Source organism: Poecilia formosa, unplaced genomic scaffold, assembly GCF_000485575.1.
Source record: "Poecilia formosa unplaced genomic scaffold, Poecilia_formosa-5.1.2 Scaffold112, whole genome shotgun sequence".
Taxonomy (NCBI): Eukaryota; Metazoa; Chordata; class Actinopteri; order Cyprinodontiformes; family Poeciliidae; genus Poecilia; species Poecilia formosa.
Genome location: NW_006800051.1, coordinates 869434 through 884090, shown reverse-complemented (window position 1 = coordinate 884090; position 14657 = coordinate 869434). Strand labels below are relative to the sequence as shown.

Here is a 14657-nt window from a genome sequence, read left to right as displayed (position 1 = left end):
ATATAAATTTATCCTCATTTGTTCCTCATTTTTGATGTTTTGGTTTCGTGTTGGTTTGGTGAAAAGTTTCCTGCTGTCAAACTGAGCTGCGTTTACTGCTGAATAAGATGTTAGAAAGTTAACTGCAGCAGTGTGAAACCGGTCCCACTCTGCCCCCCAAAGGCAGAGTGCAGAACTGCAGCCTGTTCACGCCAGCTTCAGGTCAGTCTGTCTCTTTAAGGATGGAGAGGCGTTCAGGTGCGTCTGCTGATGCGGTTTGTTCCTGAGCGGTCGGGCCCCAGAATGGCGGGTCGGGGCCCCAGGGCCCGGCTCAGTTTCCATACAGGAAGAGTTGAACTCTGCAGGTCACACAGCTGCAAGGAAACGGCATGAATTTTATTCCTGGCCTCAACTAAACTTTTTCTGATGGACAATTTTGTGTCTAGAGACTTGATAATTCATTTCATTTGTTGTTTTATTTTATTTATTTCGCATATTTAAAATATCTTCCAGTTCCAGTGTTAAATGTTCATTAGAATTTAAAGTTTGTTGATCTTTGAGAATATGTTCTTGCATTTTTATGCCATTATTAACGTTGTATGACATGAAAATGGTCTCAAAACAACATTATCGTTTATCGCTCATTTTTTAACCTCTGGGACATTTTATTGTCCCAGAAGTAAAAAAATAACCTTTTTTTTTTTTTTTTTTTTTGCATCTTTTCAGTGCTTCTTCTCTTCCTCGTTAAATAAACCAAAATATTAAAGCGTCGTTCTTCCTGATTCTCCTGAATGCCTCACGTTTCAGAGCTGTAATTAATGTCGGAGTGATGAACATCCAAGGTTACAGGATGCATCACTGACATCTTCCTCTTCCTCGCCTCTGCCCTTCATTTTTCACAACATCAGCAGCGACTCACACTCGTCACATTCAGATTAAAACCTGATCGAGTCGCTTCGTTTCCAGCGTCTCAGTTGGAATCGGCTCTAAACGCCTCGCGACGTGCCGAGGCGTGGACGTATTTCCATGCAAAGCCGTTTTTATGGCCATCTCTCTCTGATAGAGCTGAGGAATTTGTTTGCAGCCTTTTTATCATTCTGTGTGTTTGTATGAAGTGTGTGTGCTTCTGTTCCTGCCGGTGTTTGGATGACCTTGCTGAGGGAAATGTTGCTGACTCGTGGCTTTGAGTCGGACCGGGGGGGAGGGGAGATTCTGATGGAGATTTTTCTGGATTTTTTTTTCAGTCATCTAATATAAAAACGGTTCATAAAAACTTTCTTCATCCAGCCGTTTCTATTCTGCCTCACATCTCCCCTCGACGCTGCAGAGCTGCATGCTTTTTACTGCTGATGTGACCTCTGACCTGAGAGCTGACAGCCACATGAACACATGGAAACAGAATCACACAAAATGAGTGGAAACGGCATGAAGGCAAAGCAGAACTGTTTTTATGTGTTTCTGGAGATTTTCAGAAATAAGAGAAAGTAGAGACAAACAGAAATAATTATATTTACAGTTTTAAAGATGAATGTCACCAATGAACTGGAAATGTTTTGAATTCATGCAAAAAAAAAAACTCTGAAAGGCTGGTCTCTACTGCCCCATTGTGGCGACAACTGGAACTTCATCCCCTAAATTCTCCCCTACTGCCTCTAAATTAGTGTTTTAATATGATTTTAATGTATTTGATGCAATGATTTTATGGAGAAAGGAAATGTATCTGACTTCTCTTTGTGAATTTGTAAAAATTAAATGAAAATGACTTGTGTAGAAGAAGGAAAAGACTTTTAATTGTAGCTTCCTTTCTATAGCTTAACTCGCTGTGATTGGCTGCAGGGTTTTGCTTTTTAGGATGAGGATTTTATCTCATTTCTGTTCACTACCTGCTATCAGATACTTGATAGCAGATTTTAGTGGTGTCTCTCTGTGCTGTGTGTGAAGAGAGCTACCAATCTATGATTTATCTTTCTTATTTTGAAATAAATATTGCAGCAGATGCCATAATTCAGCAGAAACCTGCCGACTGATGTAAACATACTATGTCTTCTGATTGATTTGTTGTTAAACTTATGGCAAAAATAGACATTAAGAATTCAAGAATGCAGCAGTTTTCACGGTTTGTCTTTGAACACAATTTTGAACATCAAACTCACTGAGTGAACATGGTCTGTAATATAAACTATTATAAAAAATCTTATAGACTTTGTTAGAATAAACTACTTGTTAAACCCTTAAAGTGGATCTAAAATGTCACAGAAAGTCTTAAAATTTCTGTTTTTCTTTTTGTTTCATACGATATAAAAACTCCAAAGTTCAGAAACATCTTTGTTTTACAGATTTAGCTTTGAGTTTAGGAAACTGATGTTTCAAATAAAGCTGATGTAATTTGTCCAAAGAAACCAGTTTCAGCTTTGATTTAATTATGATTAAATCATTTAATTAATGATTCTGGGTAATGTATTTCTGTTGTAGTGAATTGGATGAGCCAGAGTGATGGAAAGTACCAACCAACTCCATGACATCATAATATGTAATTATGGCGATTAGAAAAGGCAAAACAGGAAGAAAACTAATTTCTGCCTCCAGGTTATAATCAGTTTCTACCTTAAAAAAAAGTTTAAATCTTTGAGTCGATGTTAGACTGAGAGTTAATCTGCAGCAGAGCTGATTGTTTTTAGATTTATCTCGTCTGTGTTTTGTTTTGTCTGTCGGTTGCTAGGGTAAGATATTCATACACACACGCACGCGCGCGCACACACACACACATTCAGCAGCTGTAGGACCTCATGGCTGCCCAGCCTGAATCACGCTGAATCACGTCGGCCTCCATGCAGCACACAGTCTGCAAAGATAGCTTCACAGATGGGATGCATCACTCGGCCATAGCAACACAGGTAAACACGGTGCCCTCCCCCCCATCATCCTCTTTTTAATAACTCATCATATTGGCACACACAGGAAGTAAGTTGTGTGTGTGTGTGTGTGTGTGTGTGTGTGTGTTTCCTTCAGCATGTCTAGCAACCACACACACATGTTGGGCTCAAATTTCCGTTACATTTCCTTTCTCTAACGGTGAGTAACGGCTTCAGTCGAGCCGTTTGCTTCAGAGGATCGGAATCTGAGCCAGAGAGAAACCGAGTGGGGGGGCGGAGAGAGGGAGAGAAAAAGAGAGAGAGAGCATGGGGGGATCAGAACCACAAGAGCGACCCAGAAGTTGTGCAGGAGCTGAGAGATGCTGAGGGGAAGACACAGGTCAGAACGGAGGGACTGAAAACTTTGATCGATTACATGGATTACCTATCGGACCCGGCGGTTCTGACCCCAATCCTGGTGGTGACCATTCACTTAATCACCGCAGCTGGGTTCTGGTTCTGCTGCCGCCGCCGGACCACCAGAACCGAGCCGGGTAAAGTCCAAACTCTTTTTTACGGCGTTGTCTTCTTTAGTTCCATGTGCTTCCTGTTGAGGCTCCGCCCCTTTCTGCTCCGTCACTCCTTTGTGCTTCAGACATTTTTCGTTCATTATCGGTTATTTCTGACCCGGTCCATGTGATCCGCTCCGGTTCTGTTTGGATCTGGTGTTTGTTCTTCTCCTTTTATGGGCTTGTGCTGCAGGATCTCCTCTTTGCTCCTGCAGGAGAAACGGCTTTATTTCCACACTGCAAAGATACAAAGTCCTGCCAAGTTTTTGTATCTAGTTTCTAGTGAAAATAAGACAAACTAACATAGAGTAACTTTTTAACAAGATGTAGAAGCTTGTTTACATAAATAATTCCTTGTACTGGTTTTCAGTAAGCATTAAATTAGACTGCATGATAAATGAAAGAAGCTCAGAAATAAAGGCCCTTGTAGATAGAAAGAAAAATCAGAAAATTTTAGATTGATCTCAAGTTTTTGAGTGTCGTCTTCTCTGTGACACAGAACCGGACCTAAAGCTGCTTTAAATTTCTCGTCATTATGTAACCATAGAAACCATATTCACTCTGTGAGTTTCTGGGGGATCAGAACTGGTTCTGTTGGACCTTTAGCTGCTTGTTAAAGATAACAGAAGAACTGCTGGAGGACGAGAGTCAAAGTGCAATCAGATGAGACATTTTGGCTCTGGGCTCTGGTTCGGCACCAAAGGGAGACCCGAGGTGACGCAACGAGCCGGATCAATAATTCTGATCGGTAATCAGGGCAGTGGGTGCTGCAGGGACAGGAGGAGGTGGCGGTCAGAGAGGACGGGTCCAGACCTGATGGCAGCTCATCAGATTGGATCAGATCAGATTTTCTGTTTACTGAAACTGTTTAATGAGAAGAAACCAGCTGGAGGAAGGAGGCGGGGCCAAACCTATGGAAGAACAACAGAGGAAAAATATTTACCGTTACAAACTTTATTCACTGGTCGGTCCACTGAATAAAACATCATCCATCATTTTATCCTTCATTTCATACATCCTTCTGTAATTTTATCCGTCCATCCATCCCTCCAACCCTCTATCCATCCATCCATCTCTCTCTCTCTCTCTCTCTCTCTCTCTCTCTCTCTCTCTCTTTCTCTCTCTCTCTGGTTTTTCCATCTCTGACCTCTGTAGATATTTTTACTTCCACCTCATCTAGTGAATATTTTGTTCTAATCTTCAGAAACCTTCTATAGAAAGTTCTGGGTGCTGCTGAAATGGATCCCAGTAAACGATGGAGGCTTGGCAGGAAACGGTACTGGAATCATCTGTGTTGACCTGATCAGCAGCTGTACCATCTGGCTAATTAGCACATCATTAAGCAGCTGTGTGATCATTTTCATCCTACAGCAATCAAAACATTTCATTAATGTACCAGGATTATGTTGTAAAGAAGCAGCTACATCATGGTTGGAACTAAAACTCCCTGGTCTCATGTATAAATCTTTTAACCAAGGAGGATTTCTGTTTGGTTTTTGAGGCGTTGCTGGGGGTTGCAGATGTTGGGTTTTGGGCTCAGTGTTCTGGATGAGCTGGGGTTTCATTCTGGTGTGGTTCTGGTCTTATTTTACGCATCACAGGAAATGAAACCTGGCTGGCGAGCGTGTCAGGGTGTGGAGCGTTACGCGCTGCTGGCTCATGTTGTGGTAAATGGTTTACACTTTCTTTGAAATTACTGTGCTGAGTAACAGTCATTCAGGGTTCAGCTGATTAATATATGTATTTATATATATTTAGCCAATTAAAGCCCTTATTCAGTTGAAACTTATTCAGTTAATGTTATCAGATTTTCAATTCATGTAAAGACAGAAATTCTAAGAAAATTTCAAGTGTCAAACTCTTGGAAACATTTGGCCCCAACGTCTAACAATAAGCTGACCGAGCATCCTCACCCTAAAACATTTGGCCCCAACGTCTAACAATAAGCTGACCGAGCATCCTCACCCTAACAGAGACCACATTTGTTTTACGGAAAGTTTTTACCTGTTTATGCTGATTTTAGTTCATTCTGATTTGTGTTTAAAACTGTAATATATAGGGATGTAAGATCAATTTATAATGTTTCTTGGGCCTTCCTGTCTGCTGGGTCTTTCTGTTTACGTGTTTCTGACGACATCTGCTAACAGCAATGGACAAGAAGCCGCTTCTCCCGAGTGATAACTTCTGCTTCCAAACGATCGGAAAAAATAATCTTCAGTTGCAGCTACGGCTTGGCGATTTGGCTGAAAACTTTATCACAATATATTGATAATTACTAATTAATTTATTGTTTAAATATCTGAAATACAGCCTACCTGGTGGGATGAGCTTTCCTGTTTATCCAGCTTTCACTCCGCACCGTTTTAAGCAGTTATGAGGCATGGTGGTGAAACTTTAAAACTGCTGCTGCGCAAGTTACTCTACAGATTGTTGCTAGGCAACCAAAGAGAGAGAGTGAGTGAGTTGAGTTAGAGGGTTTTCCTCTGCCTACATCTCCCAGCATGCTATGCAGTTCTGGATCAGATGTTATTGAAATTATTGAATTATTGGACAAATTTTCTACTGACATCGCATGTCTATAATATTATATATTATTATTGATTCATTGTCCTGTCCTGCTCTGACTAGCACTCTGAACATCCCTCCCACTCAGATTGGTAATCTAATCACAGACGGGAAGATGACGGAGGGAGATTAGAGGTGAAAACTGGAAGCGAAGGAGGGAGAGAGGGATGAGCGCGTCCCGAAGTATTAGAGGCGTTAGCGCCGCCGGGTATTTTTAGTCCCTAGGAGACGGGAAAGGATTCACTCAGGCAGGAATACAGAGATCACCTGGAAGAAAGGAAAGCTTGGAGAGGAAGGTGGTGTTGTCTGACCTGGTCAGCTGTTGCTTTGCCTGGACCAAATCCAATCTGCTGGGAAAATCAGGACATTATTTAAAAATCAGCTTTTATAGACAACAAACCTACTTTCTAGGACCTCTTCATTTTTTGGGGGGGGGGATGAGCTGAACCTGTGTCCTCTCCAGCTTTGATTAACTCATGATAAGGACGAAGTCCGTCTCAGATTACAGGCTTTTCCCCTCAGAAACCACAGAGATAACCCCAGAAGAAACGCTTCAGGACCTTCAGAGATGTGAAAACCAGCAGCTGTAAAGGAAACGAAGGAAAGCAAATGATCTGAGTCTGGATTGTGTCAGCTCTATTAGGAGGAGTTTGTGTTGCAGAGCGAGGAAGCCGTTCATTTGAGCGCCTGATCTGAGGAGGATTACATCATCTGTTTGGTCTCACTTCAAACCCCCTGATGTGAAAATGTGGATTTACTGGAAAAGCGGGAAGCTTTCTGGGCAACAAGTGCAGAAACAGAAGGGATTTGACAGCAAGAAAGCGGAGCAAAGATAGACGGAGAGCAAGTGTCAGAGCGGTGAGGAAGTAGAGCCGCTGTGGGGGCTTTACCGGGGGAGGAGCCTCTCCTTACTTTGACACTCACACGTGGGACAGCAACTGCTGCTGGAACCGTGAAGGGGCAGAAAACGGCGACAAGCCGGACAGGTCGGCATGGCGGCTGCCACAGGGATCCAGGACGGCTGAGAACTGACGGATCAAACCGCAACAGAGGAAGAGGAGAGGCGGCATTCCTTCAAACTGGTCCTACCTGCCTTCACTTCACCCTGACGTCTGGCTGCTATAATTATCCGACTCCTGCTGTGGATTATGCTGCAGCGGAGAGCCTGATCCGATCCGGGCCGGGCAGCATGTGGACCGACTACAGGAGCGAGAGCCACCTGAACGCTCACCTGTACTCGCTCATGTGCTGTGCAGGTCAGTGCGTTCCTGCGGCGTGTGTCTGTTTGCAGAGCGGCTCCATGTGTCTGAGCCGATCTGGAGCAATCACGGCGGCTCTGGGAGTGTGTGTTGTTGTGGTTCCACCGCGTGAGGTGGGTGTGTTCATGCCAACAAAGCTCTGCTGTGTGGATGAATCAGAGGCTGACACTCATGTCCCCCTCTCATCTTTAGATAAACCTGATCAAATTATCTCTACCCTCGTTCAATGGTTTCTGGTTTCTGATGGTTTTAACTCGTCTGAAAGTTTCTAAACCTGATCTGATTGTTTTTACCCCTAAATAGATGGTCTCTCGCTCTGATATGATGGTTTCTAGCCTCACGCTGATAGTAACTGGATCTGAATTAATGGTTACTAGCCCTGATCTGATGATTTCTAAACCCAAATTGATGATATTCAACCCTTATCTAAAGGTTTTTAACCCTGATTTGATTGTTGCTTTACCCTCATACTTACGGTTTTTAACCCCAGCATGATGGCTTCTAGCCCCAAACTAATAGTTAGCCCTGATCTGGTGGTTTATAAAGCTGATCTGATGGATTATAAAGCTGATCTGATGGTTTTTAGAGCTGATCTGATGGTTTTTAGAGCTGATCTGATGGTTTCTAACCCTAATCAGCTGTTTTCTAACCCCTGATTGGAGCAGAAGTTTTGACTTGTTCAGCATGTGAATCTGAAGTGTTTCCTCCTGCTGAACTGACTCAGCTTGACCGACAGGTTTGGGAATCGAGGCGTGTTACAGGGCTGAGCACATTTTGCAAGAGCGTGTTGAAATATTTGCTCTTCCCCTCTGAGTAAACCGCTCTGCGCTCTGTCGGTGCGTGTTCGTGCTGCACGGTCCGTTTCTGATTTCTGGAAACGATTCCAGCTTTTGGAGCTCGACAGATGAAGTCGTTGGCTGTGTTGAGCAAATATTTGTGTGTTTTCCCTGTTGGTGTGAAGGAGAAAGACAAGATGTTTCAAGGAGGAAGTGATGGTCTCCTCACCATGGCAACTGTACACAGCAGGCAGCTGATTGGCTGGAAACAGATCTGCTGAAATGACTGGAGGGAAAAACCATCCATCAGACTCAATCTTCATTATTTAATCTCATCATTTTTGCACCTCTTCAAGCTTTTTTTAATTATAAATGGTATTTGGAGGGTTGGCAAGTGGAGACGGATATGAGCAGAGGAAAGATGACAAAACAGTGGCTAAACATCAGCCTCTATTCCTGGCTCTGCTACCTCACTCTGGCCTCCGTCTGGGTGGAGACGAGAGCCTGGAGTTAACCTCAACCAGCAACAGAAAAACTGGGATTTTTTTTAAGGTTTGAGTTTGATGTAGTGCAAGTAAAACGCCTTACAATCAGAAAAGTTGTGGAAACATATAAAACAGAAGGCCAGCTAAAATCACTCTTCTGTTTTTTGCCAAAAACGGATAAATTGGGAACATGAATCACTCTGGATCTGAACAAAACATTAATCCTGGTTTTTATAACCAGGTGAGGAGACAAGTTAACCATAACAATTGGAACTGGGAGAATTTTCAGCTCTTTGGTTCTCTAAGTATGTTTAACTATGTCAGTCAAGTTAAAATCAGTTCAGCACTGCAGTTTCCTTTCTTTAGTTTAAGAGTTATTTATTTTTTTACCTTAACAACCAAAAGGAAATATTTTATCTGAAAATTGTCAGGCGTTTGACTCAAACTGAGTTAAAAAACAGTTCATCAGGAACACTTTTACCAGACCGTCTGGCTACGTTTAAACACATCACTTCTGGACTAAGACTTTTGCACAGCTCAACATTTCAAACATTCTTTATTTACCCCAAAAGGAAATAAAAGGTCGTAGCTCGTTTCATACAGGTGTCTTCAGAGTCGCTGTGGGGGCAGGAAAGATCTCCAGTAGCAGCCAGTCTTGCAACCAATCTGAAGAGGCCTCTGACTGAAGACTTTTGCTATGCGACAGTCTCAAGTCTGTTTATGGAAAGCTAACAGCTCGACATCCAATAATCCACAGTAACATGTCCTGGATAACACCATCAGTTGTTTAGCTCTGCTGATCCACCTCATTTGCTTTTGATGCTTCTTTAAGTCTTTGTATGTCCAGTGGTTAGAAAGCAAATCAGAGGGAGTTTGAAGTAGAGGATAAGATCCTGCAGCCATCCTCCTCTGAGTGACATGGAATAATCTGACTGGGTTTTTTTAGGGACTTAAAGTTCATCTATTTATTTTTAAATATTTCCTGTTTCCCATTATGATGGATGGAAGAGATGATTTAACTTCCTCCTTCTCTATTAAACTCCTCTGGGATCTGGGGTCACAGTTCAGACGTTGTTTGAGCTTTTGTGATACTAATCAGCTCCTCTAAAATCTAAAAACGATATACTGTTGGCACGGTTACGCATTGTAAATGTCTGAACTGTAGCTGTAAATCTTGTTTTTCTGTATTTGATGATGTAATTAATTACCCTCCATCCTGTGTTTCTCTCTCAGATGAGCGGGACCGGGTGCAGAAGAAAACCTTCACCAAGTGGGTCAACAAGCATCTCATTAAGGTAGGTTCTAATGAGCTCAGCTGGTCGCTTGGGTGGATTTTAAATTTTGATTTCAGTTTTTAGGGTCAGAAATAAATCTGAGCTACTTTCTAAAGGCGTCTTTCTGCTGCACTACGGGTCGGGCTGAACAGAACTTTAGGCATCAGTTATTACATGTGGTGTACCTCAGGTATGAACCCTTCGTCCCCTTCTTTTACATTTACTGCCCTCTCTCAGTTTAACGTCCGGACTTTGACTAGATCATTGCAACACAGTGATTTATTTCTTTTTCAGTCATTTTCTATCAGATAAGTTGCGTTTTTTGAGGTTTAGCCTGAGTTTCAGCAGAGTTAGGGTTAGCGGTTGTGTGCTAACCCATCATCATGATTTTAGAGTAGATCCACAGACGGGTCTCTTTCTAACTGTCCTGCCTTGACCTTTGCTCACCGAGGATGTTTTCCCACCTGATAGTCTTTCAGTTTTGTTTTGATTGGGGAACAAAACTGCAATATTTTTAATTTTCAGCTCCTGTGGTTTTCTTTCACACCACACTGTTAAAAACAATTCAAACTCTCTGATAACCCTGTTCCCCTCCTGGCCTGAGGGGGCGCTGCTTCATGAACCACTGAAGGAAGCAACACGAAAACCTCAGAAGAGGACACTGAGAGCAACTTCCTTTGTCACGACATGTGAACAGAAATGGAGAGGCATCAGATGTTAGCGGTTACAGGCAGACCCAGAGACATTTCTCCCACTAGGACTAGACTCTCACGCTTGTTTTGCTTGAAGGAGACATTCCTTATCAAAGGAAAACGTAGCTTTCCTTTTAGGACGGCGCCAGGAATATTTTGTCTCCATTTGATAGGATGATAGCCATCTGACAGCCGACTATGACAAATGATGGATTATCACAAAACCCTGCAAAGTTCATGACCTGGAAGAATTCAGCTGTTGATGTAAAACTGCTGATAAATAAGCCATGCATGTGGTGTCGTTGCTTATGTCTCATTATGTGGTTGCATCAAACCCAATAGAGACATGAGACAAAAACAGGAGCGACCGACTTCATGAGCACGTCGCATTAAAACATGTATTTAAACACAGCAACATCCATGGCGACGTCCAGTGACACTGAGTTGAAATCTGAATTATTACTGCTGGACTGTAAGCAAACCGTTTATCAGGGTTAGTTGGTTGTTGCTCATCTTCAAGTTTTTCCTTTAACTAGAGATAAATATGGAAAAATTATTCCAGGGTTTCCTCTACATGTAACTGATTGTGCCGCACTGCTACAGGGAAATTAAAGCCACCTTCAGAATAAAGTCCTTTTTTTTTAATGGATGTTAAAACTCTGTAAAACTCTTTGTAAGATACAAAAATAGACATATATGACATAGCCTATATTTGAACAGCTGTTTTAACCATAATCAAAGTTTGAAATGAATTTAAATATGATGACGCGTTAAAATGTACTTTATTTTGAAAAACAGACGGCTCCTGCCTGCTTGGCTGCAGCTGGTTACCGTTTGCTGCACCACTTTCAGGACTGAAGAAAAACTAGACGGGATAGTCAGAAGCAAAGGGAAAGAAGTAAAATAAGGAAGGTTACGTTGAATGCATGTTTAGTTGAGGCCTGTGAAAATGACCCTGAAGTTAACGTATGTTTTATTTGAACCACAGTAACGTAGTTAATTAACTATCACCACTTTAAAAAAATCAGAGGAAACCCTGCATTTATCATCAGTTTGGGATCATTTTTTGACAAGGTCAGAATGCACTCGTAAAAAACGTCCTCTATTTTTAAATTTTAGACTCGTAATCATGACTGAAAAGAAACATGGAGGTGATTTACCTTGTTCCTTCACCTCAACTCAAACATTCCCGTCTCTCCATTGAGTCCAGTCACTTCACGTGTAGCAGCGCCAGGAGAATTCTGGGTATTTCTGTCACATGACCCGATGAGGGCGCGTCCGTCTGACCCCATAACTCTGGAGCAACTGTCATCACAGCGGGCCGGTCCAGCCCTGTAACGCAACCCAGAATCTGCTGGCAGAGCTGGACGGACCGCTGTTTGGAAATCTGGGTCAGGGATGGAAGATGAGAGAGAAATCAGCTTCATTTCTGGATTTATTCTTCCGTCAGCCTCGGGTTATGAATTCATGTCACAGCAACTTTGAAAAGCTTTGAGTTTATTAGGTTTTTCAATAAAGCTAAAATCACAGGTTGTTAAGAAACTAAGTAGTTTGGACAAGGCCGAAACGATTAATTGAATTAATCTGATTAATTGTGAAACTCGATAATAATTGTCAACTAATTTATTATTTGATTAATCGTTAACTGGAGTAAACTGACTTTAAAAAAATAAACAGAGCAGAAACCAAGCCAACACTGCAGATAAAATAAAAACATTTTGTATTTAAGACTTAAATAAACTTTCTTTGTCTGTAAATCTGTTCTACCCGAAACTCCTCAAGTGACAGATTTAAAAAAATCTCCTAATAAGCAGATTTTGCAATCCAACCATTAGTTGGTTAATCCCAGAAAACCAGATGAGCCCTTCACTGTATTGATGTCAAGTCGAGCAGAAAGGCCTGAGCTTTTCATATTGTTGAAATTATTTTCTTAGTTGCAGATGAATCCTTTGCTCTGAAGGGTCAAGTGTTCACTAAAGTAATAGTACTACATTTTAGGCAATAAAATGTTTACTTTCTCCTATAAAAAATAAATGTATTAGCATCTTTTAATGTATTGATTATATTGTATTAAAAAAGATCAAGTGGTTTTAAATGAAGAATCTGATCAGTCTTCAGAATAATCAGTCGAGTAATTGATTACTAAAGTAATTGTTTGTTGCTAACTTAGTTTGGAGATTTTTCTGATATTTAATTCAAACTTTGCAGCTGTGACAAATAAAACTAAAGGCATTGTGGTGCAGAAAACTGAACTTCTAGAGAACGATTGCAGGTTTATCTGTGCAGCCAGTTTAAAGATGCAGCAAACAAAAAGAATCATGTTAAAGTTTCTTTATCGCCTCTTTCAGAGTGTGGTGAGAAAATGTTTGATTCCTAAAGCTGATCATATTTACATCCTGTACATTCTGCTGCTTGTTGCTCTAATCTGTCAGCTCTTAGAGCGGAAACCAGCAGCTTCTCAGCAAGAACGGAAAAACAAATCCAGACATAAAGCATAGAAATATTGAAGGAGTAAAATCAGAGAAAGAAAAGAGAAAACAAAGCAGTGAGTGGTGTCTGTCCTCAGCTTCCCACAGCATGACATCACTGCTCCCAGTTTCCTGTTTGCTTTGTGTCTGCAGTCTGGAATGCTGTGGCTGCTCAGGTGTGCAGGGAGTCAACAGGTGTGTTTATACAGCGCTGACATGAGCCTGAACAAACAGCAGCTACCTGCAGGCATGCAGGAACCCACTCTGACCCTGCAGGCATGCAGGAACCCACTCTGACCCTGCAGGCATGCAGGAACCCACTCTGACCCTGCAGGCATGCAGGAACCCACTCTGACCCTGCAGGCATGCAGGAACCCACTCTGACCCTGCAGGGTGTTAAACAGGGAGCCCATGTTGCAGACCGGACGGCGCAGCTTTTAGGACAACTATTTATTTCTAAATAAGGCTATCTTTAAAATGTTACCATGTGTACTACACAGCTACAGCTTTCATTCATCACTTCAGATTATTATACAATATTAGAAATATGTAATTTAATAAATAAATCACATTTTAAAATAAGAAAATGAACATTTATTGCCTAAAATCCAACAACAGAATTCCTTTAGTGAAAACTTAATTATTCAAAGCAAAGGAACCGTCTGCAGATTAAATGCATACATCCAACATCAACATGAGAAAAGCTCAGCCCTTTCTGCTGGTTTGGCATCAATACACCTGATCTGTTTATTTTTTTATTAACCAATTAAAAATCAGTTATCAAAAAGTGTTTAATACCAGATTTTTTTAATCAAAATATGAACCAGGTGAAACTAAAACTGCCACTTGAGGATTTTTGGGTTGAACATATTTAAAGAGAGAGTTTTACTTTTTTTAAATTCAAAATGTTTATATTTATAACAGTTTTATCATAATTTCTGTCCTGAATGTGCTATTCTTTCAGCAAATGGGATTTTTCAGTCTGCATACTCCTGGTAACGATTAATTGATCACTACATTAGTTGCTTATGTCAACTAATTTGTATGTTTTATACACAGAGCATAAAGCATACATTTTAAATTTAGCTTTTTGTGCAGAAAGTCAGTTGAAAGATTTTCCCGGAAATTTGCAGAAAACGGCTGCAGAAATGTAAACAATCTGATTCAGTACTTGAGCTAAAGTAGTAAGTTCATTGTTTGGTTTGTCGGGATCAGTTGCCGTCTCCCACGGCAACCCGCTGTGGGTTGAGAGGTCGTCCCAGGGCAAGCCGGCCTTCCTGATCAGCTTAGCTGACCGTTTCCTCTCAGCTGATAGGCTGCAGCTCCTGCAGACCCATGTCCAGACCTGGGACATTCATGACCTTCAGGTCACACCCTGACCTTCAGGTCGCACCCTGACCTTCAGACGGCAACAAAAAGCAAATTAAAACATGAAAAATGTCTGAATTCTACATGAAAGGCCAAATATACTGCTTTTATTTTGAAGGGAAGTTCTGTCTGTGCCCCAGTGCATTAATAATAATAATAATAATAATAGAAATAATAATAATAATGCAGAGGACAGATGGAGGGATGAAATAATGACATGTTGAGCTTCAAGCTAACATTTGATTAAAAGCCTAAATTTGGAAAATGTTATTTACAGATATTTTATACACTAAATAATAAAACTTCTCTTTCTGAAGTTAAATCAGAATCAACTTTTCTTGTTTTAGGTATTTTAGAATAACTAAAATGA

The 14657-nt window shown here is 41.2% G+C and overlaps 1 protein-coding gene across 8 annotated transcripts in view; it reads left to right on the top strand.

The window, feature by feature from the left end:
• Positions 1 to 14657, top strand: part of macf1a (microtubule actin crosslinking factor 1a) — a 211374-nt gene that overhangs the window by 64701 nt on the left and 132016 nt on the right. For 7 of the 8 annotated variants that reach the window (XM_016675293.1, XM_016675287.1, XM_016675286.1 and 4 more), the window contains one exon: positions 9719 to 9780. In XM_016675293.1, coding sequence (XP_016530779.1) covers positions 9719 to 9780 — 62 coding nt within the window. Of the gene's footprint in view, positions 1 to 6394; positions 7222 to 9718; positions 9781 to 14657 lie in introns of those variants that run through there. The other variant, XM_016675289.1, reaches the window with a different exon arrangement.